At 35.4% G+C, this 25,051-nt stretch overlaps 1 protein-coding gene across 1 annotated transcript in view; it reads right to left on the bottom strand.

Annotated features, from left to right (window-relative positions):
- Positions 1 to 25,051, bottom strand: part of LOC106058761 (guanylate cyclase 32E-like) — a 76,274-nt gene that overhangs the window by 39,778 nt on the left and 11,445 nt on the right. Inside the window, exon 3 of the mRNA XM_056021472.1 lies at positions 12,477 to 12,577. Within this exon, the coding sequence (XP_055877447.1) occupies positions 12,477 to 12,577 (101 nt within the window). The remainder of the gene's footprint in view (positions 1 to 12,476; positions 12,578 to 25,051) is intronic.

Below are 25,051 nucleotides of genomic sequence, written 5' to 3'. Positions count from 1 at the left end.
AAATTCATGAACGAAACAATTAAAAAAAAAATTGCTGCATTTTTTGAAACTAGACGTTACTAATTTGTTGCATTTGATTTTTAAAGCTTTTTTTCTTTAAGCTGTTGTTAAAAGCTTACCTTCTTGGAGCAAAGCAATGCAAATACTTGGCACGTTGGATGACCCAGGACAAAAATAAATAAAAATTACGACAGAATCTGATTATCCTTTTTTCAGTTAATATAAACTATCGCAAGTGTAAGATGAAAGTAGGCTAGTTATCATATAAACCAAGTAGTTGTGTATTAAACAGAGTCTGATAACGCGACACTTCTAGGCAAGTGAAAAATAAACATTGTTTGCAAGTTAACTGTGATGGAATTTAATACATTTCGGATAAACTATAAAAAGCTTCATGTATCCGGTATACGGTATAAAAGAAAAGTCGATACGGTGTTTTTTTTTAAAGGTATTTAATCATTTTGGTGAACTTTTTGGAACTGCAGAATTCAATGGCTGCCTGGTCGTGCGGTTTGCGCGCTGGATTGTCGTTTGGATTTATCGATGGTCAGGGTTCAAACCCTGCCCGCTCCCATCCCCCGTCGTCCTGCGGGAGGTTTGGACTAGGAAGTAAACTATCTTCAACTCTGAAGGAACATCCGAAATATGTAAAACATTTTACAACAATGTTCCAATCACTTTAGTTTGTAGCGCAGAATAATTTCAACATGGAGGCAGCATTAGACTCTAGGTCAAAGAGACACGGGTGTGACATAGGTCAGCTGACTTAATGACCTTTAGGCTTCTAAAAATGGCTTACTTTATTATGGGAGATCCTTATCTTCTAAATCTTCCGATCTTCTTAATTAACGACACGGTTTAATTTCCTGAAAAAGGCGGGAACTGAGATAGAGACAAGAGATCACGTGATCAAAGGGACAGAAGAAAATTTTTGAATTATATCAGAATATTCTTTGGTGATGGCAGACATTAAAATAGTTTCTATGTCATAAAACTCGCGAGGAAATCAGAGTGGAAATGTGACTTTACTGTGGCCTAAATATTTTAAAAGAATCTATAATTAACTCATGGGTTTATTTGCTACACCTGACAATGTGAGATATGCATTGAAGTCACAGAACATTAAGTCAAGGTCGAAGTCAGCATTGTTGATGTATAAAAGTAGCTTTGAAGCCAAATTAGTGAGGACTAGAGACTGTTTAGTCACGCCGATGACAGAGTTGGTAGAAGGGCTGTCATGTCCAAACGCTGGTTTGCAAAGATTGTCATGTCAATGTCATAGGTATGCAAGAGCTGTCATGTCAATGTCATAGGTAAACAAGAGCTATCCATGACACAGGTGTGCCTAACCTGTCTAACACATATATGCAAGAGCCGTCATGTTAATAATAAAGTTATGCAAGAACTGTCATGTCAATAACATAAGTATGTAATGGCTGTCATGTCCATGGCACAGGTGTGCAAAATCTATCTAACAACGGCATAGCTGGGCTAAAGTTGTCATACTAATGACAAAGGTGTGCCAATGCTGTAAATTTCTATGACACAGGCGAGCAAGGCTGGCATGTCAAATACAAAGGAGTCCCAAGGTTGACATGTCAATAAGATTTATGTCTATGTCTAGATATGACCTTCCAAGAATTCAACTTTTTAAGACGAAGCACTCAAAAATTAGGTCAAATAAGGGAAGCCAATGAGCGTTATAGTATTCCTACTATTTTAGCATTTTGCTTTGTTCTTATATAAACACGAAAAGATTTGATTCGCTTAGTTTTCACGATAACAATGTCTCGTATACAGCGAAAACAAGCATTAGACAAAACTAAAAGTGTAAACTATATATATCAGCTCATGTCAACCTTTAGAATAAATTAATTTAAAAAAAAAAAAAACATTTTTAAGGTTCGCTTTGGGTGTGTAGAGTATACGTCGATTTAATAAAATGTATAATATAAATACATATTTTATTCGCGTTTCTACATCATGAGTGCATTTTTACAAAAACAGCGGAAGATAACTCAGGACACACACCAGTGCACCAAGAACAAGAGGACGGCCTAATAAGAATTGAATAGATCCCACGCAGCGTTACATATTACAAAACATCTAGGTTCAAGGTCACGGCTGGGGTTACATACCTTAATTACTGTGGGTGGGGGTTGGATGTGAAATTTTTTACACATTTTTGTAACTGTTACTTCCTACTTTGAGGGGTACCCGAGTGTAGCCTTCGTTATGATCTATTGTCAACGACGTTACGAGTGAAATATTTTCTATCCCGCCTCATTCCCTCCAGCCTCCATTAGAAACACTTTTGATTAACGGCATGCATTAATCTACTAGATTTTTTAACAGTCCAATGATATGCCTTTAAATCTAGACTTCAAAAACCTGTACGCTAAATGTTTCTTAGCATCAATTCATTAACGTCTTGAAGAATGTAATGCTGACATGTGGAAATACCCGAAGACTTATACTCCAGTTCAAGATAAAGATTGTCTAGCTCTCTAACCAAATTTAAAATGTATTTCTTTTTTATACTTTGAAAACTTAAAAAGTCATACTCGAGTTTCCCCAAGGTGGCCAACGAGCTAGTAATTCTTTTCCCAACGATACAGATTATTTGTCAAATTTCTAGGAAAATCGGTAGAGCAGTTTTCGAGATCCGTGCTCAGGTTATTCCTACCCACCACTAAGATTTCTCCACGAAGGTAAGAATTACAGAGGTGTATTAAAAATATTATATTACATTTTCTGTTTTCTCCTAGGCTAAGTTAGTTTAAGAATTTTTTTCTTCTGTACATAGATGGCTGTTTGGTTGGTTGGTTGGATGGATCATGGATGAATAAGTGGATGGATGGGTGGGCGTGTATCCAATCTATTCTACTTTATACACAACCGTTTTTATTTTTAGGTTTCGCAAATAAAGATTTCTTCAAATAAACCATTTCAATTTATACTTCGATCATGCTATGACGTCAAGTACCTAACAATGCTGATCTCAAGTTTGTGAAATGTTTGGACAATTTTTGTCTTTGTAAAATGTTTACATGTTCAGAGTTGAAGATCATTAACTTCCTAGTCCAAACCTCCGCAGGACGACGTGGGATGGCAGCAGGTAGAGTATCAATCCAGGACCAATGAGGCGACCGAATGACAGCCCAACGCAAAAGCCGCTCGACCATGCTGCCATCTATTTTTGTCCTGTAAGATAGATCTCAGATTTCTTTTCGGTGACAGTAAAATCAAAGCAAAACTCAAAGAACAGCGACACATCTATTAACTCTTTTTTTTAGCCTATACTTATTTATTATAATTTAAACTTGATAGATGTTTATAAAACTTAGGATCCGAAAATATTTGGCATTTTAACTTTTGTAGGCGGAGATCAATGCACTTCTTGCCTACTCACTTGGCTCATTTTAAAATCAATCCGCCATGTAACATTGATCTAGGTAGACTCATTGTTGTGTTTTGTTCATTGTTGTGTTGTGTTCATTGTGTTGTGTTGTGTTCATTGTGTTGTGTTGTGTTTATTGTTGTGTTGTGTTGTGACTGACACATTAGAGAACGTTATAATGAACAACAAATTCATGACATGTTTTGGAAGCGTTCAGAAAATGGCTTCTTTGTCACTTGGCTATCAATCAACGCAATGAATATCCCAATCGATATCCGCGGAGTATTCTGACACATCGCCAGGTCTATTTGATTACTATAGAAACAACGAAGCGTTGTCGTTTTCTTTCTGTTCTCTCGCTGGACAATCAGTGGTTTAGGACATAGCTCCCCCGCCCCCACCCAAGCCACCTCCACAAAATTGCACACACACTTGTTTCAATTATCTTTTCCTTTTTTTTTGCACGGTAAATGTGTAAATTAAGTTGGACATTTCGATACGTCAGGCGTCATGTTCTTTTAGAAAGGCAGTAATTGGATCAGCGGAGGAATATGAAGGGTCCAGCTAGGACTACACGCAAAGCTGTTTAGATCAGAACTTCTTGCGGCCTACATTACGTACGAAAGGAGAAAGTATTACTGTTCAAATCTTTCCATCCTTTGTAACAATATAATCTTATATCCACTTTGTTTCCAATCAACAAAAACTAAATAGTAATAATATATTGATCTTGCATAAAGTAGCAGAGATAACTAATAACTAACAGCTTAAACATGGAACAAACGAACCAAAGAAACATGACAATTGAATTGTGTATACACTGCTCTTCATTTGTTAGCGGCCCCCGAAAGGGGAAAAGACGCTATTAGTTTTGTGTGGAATGTATGTCCGTCCGTCCCGTTTAGATCTCGTAAACTAGAAAAGATAGAGCAAAACCGACATCATGATATTTTAGACCATTCATAGTTCTAAAGCGAAAATCTTATTTTTTAAATAACTTATGCAAGGAGTTTTTTCATATAAATACACCACTTGTACAACTATTCACTGTTAATATTAACAAACACGGGAGGCTGTTTAGTAGGGGAGTTATACATTTACCATATTTTTAATACATTTATGTAAACGGTTTTAGATTTTTGTCATTTTTTTTTTTACATTTGTATTGCTAAGTTAAATAAGTTCTGTCATACATTTACACTAAAAAATGTTTACTTTTTTTTAAAGAGAAAAAATCTATTTAGTATACATATAAGTTGGACATAATTTAAAACAACATTTAATAAGTTGTTTTTCATATTATCGCATGAACTGTAGTGTTGCAATTGCAATGCGGCCATAGAACACTGAACTAAACGAATTTTTTTTAATTTTTTTTTTACGGAAATGTTTTTTTCTTGAGGATTTGAATAAGAGATTGACCCTTTACAAAACAATTAGATCAATTAGATATTCATTATAAGACATCAGTTAGGCCAGGTTCATATCTAACCTCACTTTCACTTTCACCTATCCTTTGGTCTGCTGGACAGCTGGGGCGACACGCGAGATCTGTTAACCTTTTTTTCTCCATTATTTTCTTTCAGTTTTTTTTTTTTATATACACATAAAATTAAAAAAAAAATATGCCTTTAAAAAAACAAACTTTAATAGCTGAAAGATCATTTTCTCTAACTTTTTTAATCTTTTAGTAGGATTTGATCTTATGACTTATCTTTTGTAATCTAACTTTTTAACTTTAATTCCCTTGACAGGTCAGTGAAAGGTACATCAAGACTACCGCGCAACAATATCAGAGCTTTTCTAAAAGTTGAAGAGCTTAACAATTTTTCTTATATATTAGTTCTTATGTACTTTAAAGAAGTATGTGATAGTTAGTTCTTGTTCACTTTCCAACCATGCATTCACTAACTGCAGTATCACACCTCACTCCCACCAAAAAAAAAAGTCAAAGACTATGAGGCAGACGGGCCAGCAATGGCCAGCGCCCGTAGTTTTGCCATCACTTTGTAATGCGCACGCCAACAGACCATTGAAGTCCGTGTCATAGGTATGCCGACATTCTATGCTGTCACACAGGATCTTACTTCTAACTTTAATAATAGACAAAATAATCAATGGGAGTTATTTCATTTTCTGGCTAGTTCAAAGTCGTCCAGAATATAATTCAAGTATTAATAGAAGACTGAGGCTCGCCATCCGAGTCTGTTGGGAAATCAAATTGAAATCTTGATAACAGTTAAACACGAAACAGAGGATTCCGCATTAATTTCTTCTAACGGAATGTTTGATGGCAACTTTGAGATGGAATATTACATCTAGACATAGTGCATCTAGACGTAGTGCACCTAGACATAGTACATCTACACATAGTACATTTAGACATTTTGTTTTATATAGAACAATGGAAATAAATCTTACATTATTGAAATATATGGCTGTGAATGAGCGGTTTTTCCCCTTTTTAAGCTTTGTTTTCCTCATGTTTTTTTTTTTAGTATTTTTTTATTTTGTTTGTTTCTACAATAGAAATAGAAAAGAACAATAATATTTATCTACTGATGTATTCAACTTTAGCAATGGATGGGCATAAACAGCTCAGTCTGAGGTCAGAAAAAAGGTTAAGATCAATGTGCATAAAAAAGCTAACATAAATTATGAATGATGCGGATTAAAGATTAATATGTGGACATAAGAATTAGCCTTAGATTATATTTATGTTTAGTGGTCTTCCGAGCTTAAATTGAAGTGAATGTTTAAGAAAAATGTATAAATAAGTTTTTATCTGCATGTCCATCGCCGTCCTCATCTCACATTGGAGTCACCTCTTCATTCAGTTGGAAGGACAAATAGGACAAATAGGACAAATAGATATTTGAGTTTGAACCACCTCACCTGAAGCTGAGCTGGATAGCTACCATTTCGTTTCTAAGTACACAGTGAAGTATCGAAGCTGCACTCAAGATATAACACATATAACACATATAACACATATAACACATGTCTCTCGGAGTTTAAAAATATAACCATTAAAAAAATTGTGGCAGTGAAAAATGACCTTTGACCTGCATGTTTCTAATTTCATTGTGGAGGGTTAAGTCATAAGTAAGTCATATTAATGGTCCTAAAATAGTTTACCCTAACAAAATAAAAAGGTTCGTTTAACATTAAAAGGACATAAAAAATATGTAGACAACTAGACTTCGGCTCAATTTCCAGATAAAGGAAACGCAGTCCTTGATTTGAAAGCAGTGGTGCTGAACTTTCTAGACCGGGAAGAAGTGCATATAATTTTCTGACACATATGTCGCGGGCCGCATGATAGCAAAAAGTTGGCGGGTAAAAAAACAACAACTGGGCATCCATCTTATAAAGTTTCAGTTTCGGGCCGTCAAGGATGTACTAGCCACAATGTCACAGCTTCAGAACAAAAGAAAGCTATAAGTATGAAATAACTGAGATAGTATAATAAAAAAAAAGGGTTCCACTCCAATGCATTCGTTACGTAAGCTTTCCTCAGTTGACTTCATGACACGCTCCAGTTGCCATATAACTACTGGTGAGAGGTGGGGTGATTAACTAGGATGTATGCATCTTACTTAGAAAATCTAATGATTGACTGTAGTCGATAAGTAGGCTACAACAGATCAATGAATGGGGAACGTGGATAAATATATCCATTCCATCATCGAGGGAACTTGTTCTTTTAATGAAGGAGGAAAAGCTGGGAATGCGTCCTACGTGGATAAGACCTTCGAAATAATTTCTTCCCCATAGATTTAGAAAAATCGATCTTTTAGTATTAGCATCGAAAGTTTTTCACGCCCCCATCGCCCCACTCCTTCAAGCACTGTAAAGACGTGGCTGTGACTCGAATGTCATTCAGTTATGGGAATTGATCTAGCAACGATGAGGTTGGTCATTTCTCCGGAAGTGATTAGGAGTCGAATTGAAGCAGTGTCGTCGACAGGTTGTTTTTTTTGTGTGCCATGCTGGGCGGATCATAAATTTGATGATTTCGCCGTAAAACAAAAACAAATTCCTACCCTATATAGACTTCGCCTAGATTGTGTATTGTGTTCACATCTTCAGGCATGAATAAAACATCAAAGTTGTCAGTGGAACACACAAAAATATTTCCTTAAATTACTCGATACGTGCTTCACTTCATGCGATACATCTTGAGACGTCAATAAAAGAGATTATTACATCTTGAGACGTCAATAAAACAGATTATTACATCTTGAGACGTCAATGAAACAGATTATTACATCTTGAGACGTCAATAAAACAGATTATTACATCTTGAGACGTCAATGAAACAGATTATTACATCTTGAGACGTCAATGAAACAGATTATTACATCTTGAGACGTCAATGAAACAGATTATGTCATCTTGAGACGTCAATGAAACAGATTATGTCATCTTGAGACGTCAATAAAACAGATTATTACACCTTGAGACGCCAATTAATCAGAATATTACATCTTGAGATGTAAATTAAACAGATTATTACAAAGCTCATATTAACTCTGTCTTTCTGTCTGTCTGGTGCAAATATTTACAAGCTATTTCTACCGTCCCATTCTCGGATCAAGTTAAAACTGTGCGCAATTATTTTTTGTCCCAAATCGAAAATTGATATGGAATTCAGGTAGAAAAAAAAAAAGGAAGAGGAACGTATTTCATCCTGGCGATAAACAATAAATACGTAAAGAATCAGTATTTCTTAGCGCAAGATAAAACTTAGCTAACAAACTACTTCAAAGTAACTGGCATAGCATTTTAATTTCTGATAAGAAAAACACATAATTAACGAATATAAAGTTTTTTCGAATTAAATTTGTATCAAAGTCTAGAAGAAGAAAGGAATTATTTTTTTTGCGAAATGACGTTTTATTTTCATTTTTTTTTTCCTTGTCTCAGTTTTCTTCTCTATTTTTTCCTCTCCTTTGAAATTGAAGAGCTCCTACTATGTCCTGCTAGGGCCGCCCTTAACACCCCACGGAACGCTATATTAAGTCTATCCTAGGGCGAAAGTCATCGAAACTTTAAAAAAAATATATTTTTCACTAAGATTGGGTTTTTAAACAAAAATAGAAGTTAGCTGGAGTTAGTGAGATGGATGGAGAGAGCCAAAGGAGGTATATTTACGGGTTGGGGGGTTGACAAATGACATCACGTCAGACTTCCGTTTCTTACTTGCCATGGCGCCGCAGCTATTAGAAGTCACGTGGACAAAGGGCACATAACTCGTGAGCAGTAATAAATCAAGCAGACGCAGGAGTTGCAACTTTTATCTTGAAGCTAATGGAGCGTAAATTGATAACGTTTTCCCCCGTGGAGCGTGATAACTACGTCTGGTACACGCAGGGGCGGAGCTGGGGGAGCGACAGAGACATTTCTGACCGTTCTGAGACATGACAATAACTAGAAAGAATGTTAGTGATTTAGAACTAAAAAGAAAAAAAATATCTCAATTTAAAAAAAAACAATTTTGCTAAAATATTGGAAGATGGTCCTGGTGAATCCTACAAGAGTTGAAATTTGAATAACAATCTTTATATATAATTCTCTTTATGGCTCAAGAGTTTGGATACCAAGTAATGCAAAAATCACTCTTTCATTTCTAGAGCTAGCCCGCGTAATTTTAGAGGCGGAAAAAAAAGAGGAGTGGGGAGAACAAGTAGTATTTACCCGTCACTAAATAGCAAGGCCGGACTTAACCATTGTGGGGCCCTATGCGAAACGGATTTCGCGGGGTCAAGTTTGGGTAGGGATACGGATAATAAGTAAAAATTAAGAGTTGGTATTAGAAAATAAATTCGTATTTGCATTTTATGCATTCTTTACTACGTACAGAATTACTTTACGAGCCTTGCGTGTAGCAAAGTCATACAGTATATTATAAAAATTCTATTTCCTACATAGATCACGCTGAATAGCAAGAATTATCAAATGTTTCAATCTATCTACGATAATTGTTGACCTTTAGTAATTCTTCATTAGTGTGAGGCGCGTGAATCTTTTACTAGGTTTTACAATTTCAGGTATTGCATAATGCCGTTTTTTTATTGCTCGTAGGATTGGCGTTTACCATATTGAATGACACCCCAAAATGACAATTTTTGTCTATATATTTCAGGAAATTTGTATCAGTTTTCAAAAGATTTTCATAATTTCCGGATATTTCCTTTTTCGAATATTTTGCAATTTCAGGAGATTTCCAGGAGCTCCTAGTAAATCAGGAAGCCGCGGGAAATCTGTTATAAGTTATAAAATGGTTTAATTTAATAATTTATACACCTAGAATTAGCGCAAGTTCTATGAAAGTGCGGGGCACACTGCTGACGCATAGGTTGCAGTGGCTTAAGGCGGCCCTGCAAAATAGCGGCGTATGTTACGCCGCCGGTCGACTAGTAATAATAATTACATTTGAATAAAATGTTATCTGGCCTGGATATGTTTAGCTTGATAAGTATATGAAAAAGGGCAAAGTAACTAGTATTAAGAAAATTTCTATGAAGAATTATACACTACCAAGCTTTATAAATATCTTGGAATTTATCTCTGTCACGCGGGTTACGCGGCAAGGTGCCAACAGAAGTGTAAATAGGACGTTTATAAACACGATGACTTCTCGAAGTTTCGAGTTTCTACGAGAAGATTGCATTTGTGAAAGGGAAATAATTCAGTTCCTGTACAATTACTTTTTTAAACTTTAGATTTGAAAACTTAGAGGAGATGAGCTTGTTGTGGGGTCTCAACAGTCAGTCTGAACAGTTCATAAGTTTCAATGTTCATGTTAAGTTTAATTTAAAGAATTTAATATTGAATTTGAATATAAAGTGTAGTATAGCATTAATATCTGACACGTGTGCTCAATCTTTGCATGACTTTATCTCAGGGAATTCAAATATTTTATTTTGTAAAAAAGTAATTCTATTGTTTCTTTGCCAAAACCAGGCGCCACAAAACATTACAAAGTCGAACTAACTTGACAATTTAGATATAGCAGCTTTGGTTGCATCAAAGAGCCGCACGCCTGCCCTTACAGTGCATTATGTTTAGCAAGTAACCAAGTACTGAATATAGCCTTTCATTACAAAGCTTACAATCAACTCTTGTTTTTCTTTCCGACTGGTATACATATTGTAAACGTTATTTCTCCCATGTCCCATTCTAGGATCAAATAAAGACTTTGCACATTTATTCATTGTCGATGACAAAACATGAATCAATAAAAAAAAATTGACCAATTATTTTATCAATTAGTCGTAATTCATAAATTCTGTTTTACATAGAGACAGTACTAACTAGGGAAAATTAACCTCTTTAGAAAATTAGGTCATTGCTAAAAATTGAAAACCAACAAAAGGTAATCATAAAAAATTCTATTGCCATAAATAATTCTATAAATCGCCGCTTAAAATCGGTAATTTCACAAATTTCGCTCCACCCATACATACTACTATTTCCCCTAGAATGAGCCCATAACGCACAATGAGAAATCAATCCAAGATGGGGGGGGGGACTATTTCCTGTGTGATAATAAACTATTGAGAGATGAAAAAAACAAATACACTGATGTTCTCAAAATTATCTGGACTGTCTTGAATTAAAAAAAAGGGAAAACAATCTTATTTTTGTTTTCGTTATGACGTCATCAAAGATTTGTTTTCCAAGTGATTATCAGGTCAACGCGCTCTTCTGAGCACGATTTGGCTTCTGGAAGAATTGGTTATTGGGTCACAGTGACTTGCGCTTTTGGGCGAGATTATCTCCCTTTTCTTTATTTGTATCGCTGTGATCTGCGTGGCAATTGTTTACTTCTAAATATTAATTCGTCGTTACCAAGGTCATATAATTCTTTTTTAGCTCAAATATTTCTGTACTAAAATATGTCTCTCCAGCGGACTGAAAGTAAAGAATAACAATGAATGCATATTTAGTGAGCTGGTTTGATTTATGGGAAGAACTTTAAAGCAAACTTTACAGAATCGTGTTTTAATGACTGCTGAACTGTTTTACATCTCAACATTTAGAATTTAAAAAAAACTTATTGTATGAAATTAGTCTGATATTAGAACGTTGAGTGACCTGTTGAATGTGAGCTAACTCCGCCATGGTTGGTTGGTTGGTTGGTTCCAAGCACTGGCGGATCCAGGGGGGGGGGGGGGGCGGTAGGGGCGATCGCTACACTTCTGGTATCTTGGCCGATTTGGTGAGGTGGGGGGGGGGGCGATTGCTTCTGCTGCCCTCCCCACTTTAGCCCTCTGAGTTGGGGGGGCGGTCCTATTTTTATGGAGAAATCATAGTTTGTGAACAATATTAGTTGAATATCTATATCATATAAGGTATATATTGATGTTTTAAACCATTTGTATATTATGTCGCACACGGACTCTGATCTCAAATTTTATCATTTGTAAATATAAAATGAAAAAGGGTTGTACCATGTGGGAGGGGCAATGCTTGCAATCGCCTTCCGCCCATCGGCCAAACCAATGTTTTTTTTCTTTTGGTATTTTAGTTAAGAAAGTACAAAATTTTTTAAAAAATGTCATTAATATACTTTATATATGCTATAAATTAAATTATTATATTGAGTCGCCCGACCCCCTATTCTTTAATGCCAAATGTATTAACGTTTTCACTCTACCACCCTCTCCCCTTTCCAGACGTAAACATGACGTTTTTAAACAGAATAGTCAAATACGGCGACAGAGTTTATATAATTGCACATGAATTTATATTAGTTATTCTTAGAAAGACTTTGTTTGGGAAAATTTAGAATTCATATGTAATTTTTCATTATAAGAGTAACAATTGAGATGAGTTCTAAACCCAAATATTATTTTCCTAGTCACATTTTTCCAACCTTTACTCAAATTGATATTTTTATATTGTACGCCGGATACACCAAAAAGGTTGCTATTTATAGATGTTCTGCCATGTATGAAAATCTTCAATTGTCATTGAAGATGTTCTTGTTTAGAAAATGATATAATTCATCAGATGCTGGATGTTCTACTTTGTATCAGAAAAAAAAAGAAAATATGTCTAAACTTACATATGCAAGTATGGGCATCTGCCAAGCCGCTGCCACCCTGCTTTCCACTTCACATGAATCTTCTGGTCCAAAGAAAGCCACAGCCCCAGACTTCCATTGTTCTACAAAGAAAAACATTTTGGCTGTTTAATATTTAACAATGATTTTTGATAAAAGTTAAAAAAATAATTGAAAATGAGCAGGTTGGTAAGCGAAACATTGGGAAACTTGGTGTGCTTAATAAATTAATAGCAACACATTTACAAATATAAAGAAAAGGATCCCAAGAAATGTAACAGTAAACAAGGATCCCAAGACATCCCAAGACATATGAAAGTTTAGAAAAAAGGGATCACATGACATCAGACTAAAAACAAAAGTGGTGAACACATTCATTTTTTAAATCAATAATTTAGTATTTAAACTTCTGTAAAACATAAACTGTTGAATTTTTTTATTGACAGTTTTTATTGAGAACAAAATTTTAAATAGCGTCTATTACCGGTTTAAAAAGATTTTTCCCATACCCTAAGCATGGAACTATACCCTAAGCAATAAATAATTCTTTAAAAAAATAAACATTTTGAGAAAAGATAAAACTGAAGATCTAATACTAATTAGAAAAACTTTAAAAAATAGAACGATATATCTAGTTAAAAATTATATACTTTTAATTCCTTTAGAATATAAATAAATTTCAAAAATACTAATTTTTATTGGTAGTGGACTTATGAACTGGGACTACGGGCCATTTTGTTTGAAAAATTCTTTTTAAAATAATTAATAAGGTGATACACATCCCGTTTTCATTAAAAAAATATTTACCACGCTCTAGTTCTCGTTCTAAACGAGACATGATAGAAAAGTTTTAAAAATGTTGCTACCATCTCAAATTCTCAACCATAGACATAAATATATGTCTATGATCCCAACAGACTACCCTACTTAGGACTAAAACGTCAAAGACGCCCTGTACTGCAGTAGGAGCTAGTGGGTACACGAAACCTCCATTGAAGTGATCGACCTCATTATTGACTCAAGGAAGAAAATAGACTCGGACATGCATACAATGATTCTCAAAAGTTTTAGAGACAACAGGCATTTGTTCTACATTGATTAGGATTGTTAAAAAATAATAGTTAAAAATATTTTTTAGGACTAATTATTTTTTAGATGTTTGTTGATGATGCAAATATAATTATATTATGAGAATCTCGTTCTTATTGTACACGAATCTCTGGTGCACATGAATCTCTGGTGCACATGAAAATCTGATGTACATGAATCTCTCTGGTGTACATGAATCTCTGGTGTACATGAATTCAGATCGTTACCATTTTTTTTAAACGTTTGTGTGATTTCTTTTTCTATTCTTCTAACAAACATATAAGGAAGCAGCATCCTGGTTTGCAACAGAATGTCATCTATCAGAAACTGATTGAAGTCTACTCTCTACGTGACTTCTTAACGCTTTGCTTGCTTCTATAGCATATCAGTTAATAGTAATACTTAGCTTAACCATTAGGCAAGTCTCTAAATGACCAAGTTAGATATGTCCTACTGGTTGTGTTTTGTCCGACCTAGACTTTAAACGTTGACACTTTTTACAATGTCATGGTAATACTGAGCAGTCAGTCACACAAATACTAATCATCTATGGTTACAGCTGCCACGCTCGGGCTAAGTGTCAGGAAACTAATATCTCCCTATATTTGCACCTGTGTGTTACTGTCCTTTTTTTTTGTAATATTTCATAATAGATAGATAATAGATTGATCTATATATAGATAGAGATGTGTCCATGTAGACCTATGTCTACCTAGACTTCCCAATTCAATCCCATAAATCATGGATGAGGACATCTGCTGCCTTGATTTCGCACCGATCTTTGGCACGCGGGTAATTGCCATATTTCAGTTCCCGGATGTAGATGATCACGAAGGCTTTATGCTGACGGGAAGTGATTCGGGAGGAAATCGCTGATTAGATTACTAGATCTAACGTCTGAAACTAAAACACGTATATTTAGATGCTGAACCTTTTTTTTTTATAAAGATGACCTTTGACCTCCATTGGAAACATTTGTATTTGACATTTGGCAATACATCTATGTTAACGAACAGACAGCCACACTTTAAATTCAGATATTTTATTGAGATCTAGGAATAAGTAAAGAACGTATTTGTACAAATGTAGCTTTGGATTCTGGGGGGTCGGAAAAAATCTTAATTTAAAAAAGGAAAGGCGCGAATAAATGGTAGGAGCAAATGGAGCAATAACCTTCCCAGACGAAGAAAGTTTTGTTGTTTTTTTTAAGTCGGATATTGATACGTTTTAATACTTACATTGAACTCAAAGGTTGTTGTTTTTACATAGCTTTAATATCAAGTTTAGTTTAGAGCAGGGGTGGGCAAATTGCGGCACGTCGGAGTGTTTTATGCGGCCCGCCGACACCTACAGAAATCAGATGTGCCAACAGTATCTACATATAAAAATGCATATATAATAAAAATAAGATCTGTATAAATTATTGAAACTCATCATAAAAAGTTTCAAGTAAACGAAGATTATGCTTCTTGGCTATACATCAATACACTCAATTCAACACAATATCCGATCAGTATTTATTCAATGCTATGAAGAAGTGTGTCAATTGTTGGGTAGACTTTTGAACAAGATGGCAAGTGTAACAATTGATGGAGTTCGATCTTTTAGTGAGTAAAAATTGTTTTTTTTTTTTTTTTTTTTTATAAAATATATCCCAACCATAAACTCTACACAGGAAAGTTTGCACAAAGCTGCATAAAATTTTGTTACATATTAGACGCAAAAAAAAAAAGTAATCAAAGTTAGGAGGCGGTAACCACTGGTACCCGCTATCTTAGCATGAGCAAGGCATATGAGAACAATATAAAATCTCAAGAAGAAATTGTTATGTTCATTGAAGGACTTTGACTTTGTTACCAATATTTCTAATGAAAAGTGGAAGACAGATTTTATAGCATATTACATATAAATGCATGTTAAATCTTTTCAAACAAGGCTTTCCTATTTCTACAATTAAGCAAAAGAAAACAGGTTTTGTCATTTTCCTTTGCTGAAAGGTGAAACTATTTCTAGTGAAATGATGAAAACACTTATTTAGATTTCTTAATTGTGCAATTTATAAAAGCAAATTTTAAGAAGTCAAGAACTATTTTTCAATACCATCAGCTCACCATCTATCGCAGAAGCTGATTCAGCTCAAGAGGACATAACTCCAAACAAATAAAGTTTCAGTCAGTCTTATGAGTGCCAGAAGCTGTATTTCCACACTTTAAAAACATTTGCTGCTCTTCACACTATTTGGGTACACATACATCTCTTCTTCTTCGTTCTCATTTTACTTGTAGGAGGGTTCAGATCAGTGATCCTATATCTGAGATGAACCGGCAGTGGCTTCCTGATCAGGCAGTTCAGATCAGTAATCCTATATCTGAGATGAACCGGCAGTGGCTTCCTGATCAGGCAGTTCAGATCAGTAATCCTATATCTGAGATGAACCGGCAGTGGCTTCCTGATCAGGCAGTTCAGATCAGCAATCCTATATCTGAGATGAACCGGCAGTGGCTTCCTGATCAGGCAGTTCAGATCAGTAATCTTAGATCTGAGATGAACCGGCAGTGGCTTCCTGATCAGGCAGTTCAGGTCAGCAATCCTATATCTGAGATGAACCGGCAGTGGCTTCCTGATCAGGCAGTTCTCCAAATAGCTTTGGTTCTATAGGAGGGTTTTTGGGCCAGAGTCTTGTTCGGGTCTCTTCATTTAGTTTGCACCATTGAAGGAAATGGTCAGCATTCTCTGGTGATGTTCCACAAGGGCAAGTTTCGCTCGTCCCGACATTTCACTTCCGGAACATATATTGTCTCATTCAGTGAGAAAGCTTTTTTTTTTTGTGTGGAAACTAAACAAGTATAATTACTGGTCAATGTTGACTGACTGTAATTTGACAGCAGTCACAAGGGTAACAAATATGAATTAAAAGTATTGTTATTGTGCGTAATAGAAATATGTTGTTTACCTAAATCCCTATATTGAATATTTACTATACTCAGTAAATAAGTTCACAAAAATATGCACTTATGTCGTTTCTATGTAATTATGATGTAGCAGTCTTTATGACCACTGTAAATTTGCATGATAATAATTACAATATAGAAAGTTTTGTTCCTAATACTTCGGAGACCCAATACTAAGGTTTTAAGGTATTTTGGTATTTCTTCTTTAGTAGGTTTGTTTATTGAGGCTGCTGTATTAATTTTAGTAGATTTAGGTTTAACAGGAGTGGATCTGGCTAGTGGTTGGTGAGTTTGGTTTGGGATGGTGTTTAGGATGCATACATACATACATACATAAATACATATATACATACAAACATACATACATACATACATACATACATAAATACATATATACATGCATACATATATACATACATACGCCCATGGGCGTAGCCAGGGGGGGTTGGGGTTCACCCCCCCCCCCGAAATGAAATCCCCCCCCCTTGGGGGGGGGGGGGGAATCGGAATTTAGTGAATGATTCTTTGCTTTGATTTTGTTTATTTTAGGTGATATTTTAATACTAAACCATCAATTGCCCCAGCACAACCAATGGGGTTTTGAGTTTAAAACCCCTTACCAGGGGGCTTTGAGTTTAAAACCCCCTACCAGGGGGGTTCGAGTTTAAAAACCCCTACCAGGGGTTTTGAGTTTTAAACCCCCTACTAGGGGTTTTGAGTTTTAAACCCCCTACTTGGGTTTTTTTCAGTTAACCCCCCCCCCTCTTCTATAAAACAAAACAAAACGAAAATGCGAAAATCCCTTAATTCCAAGAGCACAGTTAAGGGAGATTTTGATTTTAAAATCCCCTCCAAAATTTACGATAAACCCCCTCTTCAATATAAAAAAAAAAGTTAATTACGCACTCAAAATATTATGAGCGTATCTAAATGGGTTTTGACTTAGTTTTTAGTTTAAACCCCACTTCAGCGGGGTTTGAAGGTAAAAAATACCTCTTTAATAATAAAAACAAAGCAAATTATACACTCAAAATGTTTTGAGTGTAGTCAAAGGGGCTTTGAGTTTAAACTCCCCTCCAGTGGAGTTTGAAGCTAAAAAGTACCTCTTCTATATAAATAAAAGCAAATTACTCACACTAAAATCTATGAACGCAGCCAAAGGGGTTTTGCGTTTAAACCCCCCGCCAGGGGGGTTTGAGGCTAAAAAATACATCTTCAGTGTAAGAAAAAAAGAAAATTACGCACTCAAAATGCTATGAGCGTTGCCGAAAGGGGTTTTGAGTTTAAACCCCCATTCAGAAGGGTTTGGTGCTAAAAATACATCTTCAATATAAAAAAAAAGCAAATTACACACTAAAATTATTTGAGCGTAGCCAAGCCAATCGGGGGTTTTGAGTTTCTTCTATAGATGGCTTTTTTTTTAAAGTTTAAAACCCCTCCAAATGGTTTTGAGTCTAAGATCCCCCTACAGAGCATTTTGAGGTGGAAAACCCCCAACAGAAGATTTTGACGATAAAACTTCTCTTTTCGATATAAAATCTAAAGCAAACTACAGTCACTTAATTCCAAAAGCGTATTCAAGAGAGGTTACACATTTTTACCAGTGGCAGGGCTCCATTAATAAACTGCAGTGAATAGTCATCTACCGAAATCGAAAAACACTAAATGTAGCTCAACTAAGATGGCTAAGACAGATTTCAGGAGTCAGTTATAGAGATCGGATCTAAATCAAGGAAATCCTATGCCGAACTGGGAGTCGACCCCTTAGTAAGATTGTGAGAGAACGACGCATGAGGTTTGCGGGATATGTTCTCCGACAAAATGAATTACGCATAGGAAGAGTTGCAACGATATCCTGGTACAACTTGACGCCACTCATTCATGGAGGTCCTCATGGTAGGTGGGAAGAGGCTTCAGACATTACCAGTGACAGATTTTTATGGAAACTGCTTGACGTCAAATGCTCCGAACGGCGTGGGAGGGTCTAAGTCAGTAAGAATAGCACATTAGGTTTTTGAAATAAAACTTTTTAATAGCATTAAAATGCACCGTAGATACCTCAGAATATGCATTTTATTGGTTTTCAATATCAGAAATAGTGCTTGGCGGCGGGGCGAAGCGCTAGGGGAGCTCCTAGCGCTCCCCAAGACCCCTTTGCTATTAATGTCGGGGAATCTACAATTTTTTCATTAACTCATGGAAGAACCTATTCTAGGGCACAATAAATGTCTTCCGAAAGAATGAAGGATCAGAATGTAATAAAGATTATGTACACACACACACACACACACACATAAATACATATATTTTTTCCCGGGGGGGGGGGTCGGGGGGGGAGAAAAAAATTCACCCCCCCCCCAACCCCCCCCCCCCCGAAAAAAAATCCTGGCTACGCCCATGATATATATACATATATATATATATATATATATATATATATATATATATATATATATATATATATATATATATATATATATATATATATATATATATATATTGCACACTGCTGACTGAAGGATATCTATTGAAAAGGGTTTTTAAAAGGATGCATCTAACCATTGATGTTTGTTTATGTTACAGTATAACCTCGATTATCCGAATTAATTGAGAACGGTGTCTGTCCAGATACTCTATCGCCCGGATAGCCGAATATATAAACTGTCCATTTCACCGACAATGAAAAGAAAATGTATATGGGGGGGGGGGGGTTTATCGCACCGTACGTAAACCTAAAATTCAAGTGAAATACATGTTTACATGTTACAGAAACACGCGCTAGATGTTTCCAAGATGACGAAGCAATGCCATTGACCAAATATTACTTCAGCACTTAGACACCGTACTGTGAAACAATAACAAAAACAATCCGAATCATTGACGTCCGGATGACCGACGTTTTACTGTGAATGTTTCTGATGTCCAAATTAAAGATTAGTACATCCTAGCAGACGACTGGGTACGTGTTGGACCGTAACTGGGACCCTCTGCCCCCCAACCCCACATGGCGAAAAAAAAAATCCTAACCCAAACCTCCTAAAGGAAGGAGGGGGGGGGGTGGCGGTGGGACAATCGAGACAACAGCCCAGAGCTCATATCAAACGAGCACGTAGCCATCTAACGAAAAGAAAATAAGTCCAACGAAGACAAATGATTACATGTATGTTGTAGCTTCGCTAGGGAGAGCTGGTCATTACATGTATGTTGTAGCTTCGCTAGGGAGAGCTGGTCATTACATGTATGTTGTAGCTTCGCTAGGGAGAGCTAGACTCAGCTAGTTATTACATTATGCTGAAGCCTCGCTAGGGAGAGCTAGACTCAGCTAGTCATTACATTATGCTGAAGCCTCGCTAGGGAGAGCTAGAGTCAGCTAGTCATTACATTATGCTGAAGCCTCGCTAGGGAGAGCTAGACTCAGCTAGTCATTACATTATGCTGAATCCTCGCTAGGGAGAGCTGGTCATTACATTATGCTGAATCCTCGCTAGGGAGAGCTGGTCATTACATTATGCTGAATCCTCGCTAGGGAGAGCTGGTCATTACATTATGCTGAAGCCTCGTTAGGGAGAGCTGGTCATTACGTCTCAACCTTCCAAGAAACGTCTCTAGGGAGTGTATCCTTCCTTAGAGGTCTTTGTACTTCTATATGGTTGTGAAAGGTGGACACTGAACGCTGAGGCTGACAGAAGAATTCCAACCTTTGCTACAGAACAATGCTGGGTATCAGATACCAGGTAAAGAAGACCAATGTGTTTGTACTTTGACAAGTCAACACTCTGGCTGGGGTAAAGGAGTAGCTCCTCAATATTGAGTTGGTTTCCTCATATTGTAAGTCATGACTTAAAAGTCATCCTTCAAGGTACAGTGGAGGGAGCACGAAGAAAGGGTTGTCCGATGGCTGGACAATGTAAAAGAATGGACCGGTTAAGAACAGCTGCAGACCGGGAAAAGTGGAGAACTTTGGTTACACAAACTGTCACAGCACCCCAGTGACGAAAGTTAAGGGACAGATGATGATTACGATGATTTGGCCCAAAAACTGTCAGTAACAAAGGTCTCTTCCTGTAGATTTTTAAAAATTAAATGTTATTTTTAAAAAAAGCAATTCTATTTTTAGCCCCATGTCTATAGTCCAACCCACATTTAAAACAGTTAAATATTATCTGATAGATGAAAAAGTAAGTTTAAATACTCGGTGGTGACCCTTAAGACAACATTTCGTACAGGTGTGTGAGATGCGTGACTACTTGGCTTTTTATCATTCTAACTAGTACCAAAAATATCTTAGAATGCTTTACATTCACTGAAGTACTAACGGCTTAGAGTTTTTATACAGCTAGTAAGGACTTCATGCTTGATTTGTTTATAGTACAGGTGAAGTTGGACAATATTGATTATCAACACTATCAAAACATTTGACATTTAGCTGTCCATCAGTCTTGCTATCTATCTAAACTCAATTCGCTTGTAATCTAAATGAAAAAATATTTTACTTTTTGTCCTATTTCAAGTAAAAAAAAAAAACATATTTCATAATGGTAAAGATAAGTGTGTTAAAAATGTTCAGCTAACCCCAGGAAATGGTGTGTACCGGGAAGGGGTGTGGTCGAGTCCAAATCTGATCAAACGATTAATTGTCATCGCGTTTTCTCATTTGAATAGCTCAACGTCTTGTGTGGCTAGGGGAGACTACCTTGATAACTAGATGAGACTTCAGATTGTCAAATGTGTCAATTTTCTTTGAAACTTTGACTTCAAGCTTTGGTTGGCTTAGACATAATTCTATTGATAGTCAAACTGAAAATGCACAAATATATTTCATTATATGTATATGTCTGTATGTGTGTGTGTGTGTATGAACTATATAATACATGAGCTTCTTTTATTCTCTGTGTGTTCAACATTTATTCTACCTAATCACGTGTGGACGAATGCAAATATCTCATTGGTCATAAAATAGTCTACACTACGCTTGAAAACAATCTAATGTATTTTCCTATTGTTGGTTAGAGTGTAGCGCGACGTTTCCAGAAGAAACAATGTAGGCTCTATACATTTGATGTCATCATTGTTCTTCTCTAGCTCCAGCTGGAATAGCCTTCCCAGTGTGCAGCCGAACATTCCGGGCTCACATAGGTCTCACCAGCCACACGAGAAGACACAAAACCCTAGTGCAAAGCCCTCAGCCCCCTGGATTACAAAAGTGGTCATCATCGAACCACTGATGGACGAGCTATATATGTAATCATTTGTTTCAAGAGATGATTCTGTGCACATCCATTTGTATGCATTAATAGCTTCACTTTCACTTTAGTTGGTACTAATAAGCTTTTTCCCAGGTTCATTTGTACATCGCTTTTACGCATGAAGTGCTCAACTTCGGCACTAGCATTTAAACTACGATCATTTCATTAGGTCTAGCAGATGTTCAAGGTCAACTAAGCAAGTCAAGGACGTTAAATTGACCTTTAATGTTGCCAACTACAAACTACAAACGGAAGTGCTTAGAAAATGTTATTCTGCAAACCAATGATTAACAAGATTACAAAGAGAGTTTGTGTTGCCACACAAACTCAGAGGCGGCCCCCGTGGGAGACGGATCCCTGGTCGACTGAGGATGGCATCGAGCAGGGTATGAAACCGAGACCGTAGAAATAATCAGTCCTGCGCGCTAACCGCACGACCAGGCAAAATCTCTTAATCTAATGACAAACTGGTTACAAACTAATAGCCTACTATTGATAATATACCTACACATTACGGAATGACAACTACCGGATATGTACAATATGTCAGAAGAGCGATTTTAGATAATCTTTTGGTATTGAGCATTTTCATTTAGGCCTAAATGGAACTAGAATGAGGATGTAAATCTACCTAAATTAAACTACTAATTAAGCACTCTCAATATCTATATCTACTAGATCTAGATCTAAAATATATATTTGGGATAATATAGATGTAATTTAGATAAGATTTATATAAAAAAAAAACACTAGATAATCAATTAATAGACAAATTGCAATATGAAATATTAAAATAGTAGATTAGTTTTAGTATTTTATAACATTGCAATATTGACAATCTAGACTTTAGAAATAAAAATCTACACCTTAAGACTAGAAATTAAAATTATAGATCTTGATCTAGTCTAAATCATGGCTGTCTGGTAGTGCGGTTTGCGCGCTGGACTGTAGTTTGGATTCATCGATGGTCCCAGGTTCAAACCCTGCCCGCTCCCATCCCCCGTCGTCCTACGGGAGGTTTGGACTACAACTCTGAAGGAACATCCGAAACATGTAAAACAACAAACATTCCAAACTAGACCAAGAAATTTTAAATCTAGATTCTATAATGATTTTAATTAGAACTTAAAATCTAAATCTAGTTTTAAAAATCTAGCTCTAGTGTAAGAAAAAATCTAGATCTAGTGTAAAAAATCTAGCTCTAGTGTAAAAAAAATCTAGATCTAGTGTAAAAAATCTAGATTAGATCTAATCTAGCTATTATGTCTTTTTAAAATGCGAGTAACATTACGAGGTTTAATAAACATTACTATACCGAGTTGTTTTAGCATTTCATTTAAAGAATTTATTCCATATGACGTCAAAGGAAAAAAATCCACCACGTCACACGGCCTAGTTAGACTAAAAAATATCATCTATACGAGCAGCTTGTTGAGGGTTCATAGACATTGGTGCACCGAGTGATTTATTTTAGCATTTCATTTAAAGAATTAACTCTATATGACTTCAAAGGAAAAAAATTCCATTACGTCACACGTCCTAGTTAAACTAAAAAATGTCATCTATACGAGCAGCTTGTCGAGTGTTCATAGACATTGGTGCACCGAGTGAGATCTTTTAGCATTTCATTTAAAGAATTAACTCCATATGACGTCAAAGGAAAAAAATTCCATTACGTCACACGTCCTAGTTAGACTAAAAAATGTCTTCTATACGAGCAGCTTCTCGAGGGTTTATAGACATTGGTGCACCGAGTGAGTTCTTTTAGCATTTCATTTAAAGAATTAACTCTATATGACGTCAAAGGAAAAAAATTCCATTACGTCACACGTCCTAGTTAGACTAAAAAATGTCATCTTTACGAGCAGCTTCTCGAGGGATCATAGACATTGGTGCACCGAGTGAGTTCTTTTAGCATTTTATTTGATGGGCTAGTTAGACTTAATATATATATATATATATATATATATATATATATATATATATATATATATATATATATATATATATATATATATAAACGGATTAAAGACGCTTTTTTTTTGTTTTGTCTGTCATTCTGTCTGTCCGTTATGTTAATAGCGAGAAAAAAAAAGACTAAAAGCTATTGAAAATCTGATTAAAATTTAATTTCCCTTCCGAAACATCGCATTACTTTTAAGTTTCTATAATAGATTGTTCCGGATGTTTATATATTTATAGTGAGAGAAAATAAGAATTCCAGATTAATCAAATGCCGTTAATTAAATTTGTGGGAACCATACTTTGGTGTTAGGAAGTTGTTTTCCTTAAAAATCGGAGCATAATATTAACAATAATTAGATTTTCTAACGTTTTAGCTAGAAAGTTAAATGTTAAACTATTTTTCATAAAAAATCCGGAACAACCAATATTCATAAATGAGAAAATTATTTGTTTTATTTATTACAAGAGGGATTTCAAACATTTATTAGCGTTATTAGATTTTTCATATAAAATTCGGATCATTTTTGGCGACGATTTGTAAGAAAATTAAGGTAATGTAGTTCGATTTCTTTTTAGAAACAAAATCCGGAACATTATTTACCGATTAAACAACTTTTATTATATTTCGACAAGAAAATTAACTGTAAAATAAGTCTAAAAATTGATTTTCAATAGTCGTTTCTAGTTAATTACTTTCTTATTTTAAAATCCTGAATAACCTATTGTCGATATTTTTGAAAAAAAAAATTATTTGACATAAAGTTGTTTTAAATTAAAAATTCGGAACAATTGATATTGATAAATAAACTATAGTGACGTTGTGTCAAAGAATATAAGTGTAATATTAGTCAATAATGCGATTTCAAACAATCATTTGACATAATTTATTTTTATAAAACAATATCCGGAACAACTTTATAGTTAATGAAATATAAATCAGTATAGATATTTTAATTTAGCATTTGTATTGCTATTTACATTAAAAACCGGAACAATATATTAAAGATCATGTGTTTCTTGCAACGTTTAAGCATGGAAATAAAATCTAATATAAGTTAGAAGAGCAAACAAATATTCATTGGCATTGATTTTTTTTTCACAAAACATCCGGAACAATCTATTATAGATACTTAAAACTATTGCAATATTTCTGAATGAAAAATTAAAGGTTAAATCAGATTTACAATAGCCTCTAGTGTCTTTTGTTAATCTAATCGTGACGGACTGACCGACCAACAGACAAAACGCACAAAAATAATCTTCTTTTATTTGGATGGGGGCACTAAACAAAAAATAAATAAAATCTGATTTTTTAAAAAAGTTTAAG

The sequence above is a fragment of the Biomphalaria glabrata genome, chromosome 2 (assembly GCF_947242115.1).
Source record: "Biomphalaria glabrata chromosome 2, xgBioGlab47.1, whole genome shotgun sequence".
NCBI classification, from domain to species: domain Eukaryota; kingdom Metazoa; phylum Mollusca; class Gastropoda; family Planorbidae; genus Biomphalaria; species Biomphalaria glabrata.
Note: the sequence above shows the minus strand (reverse complement) of the source record. Positions and strands in the feature narration are given on the sequence as shown.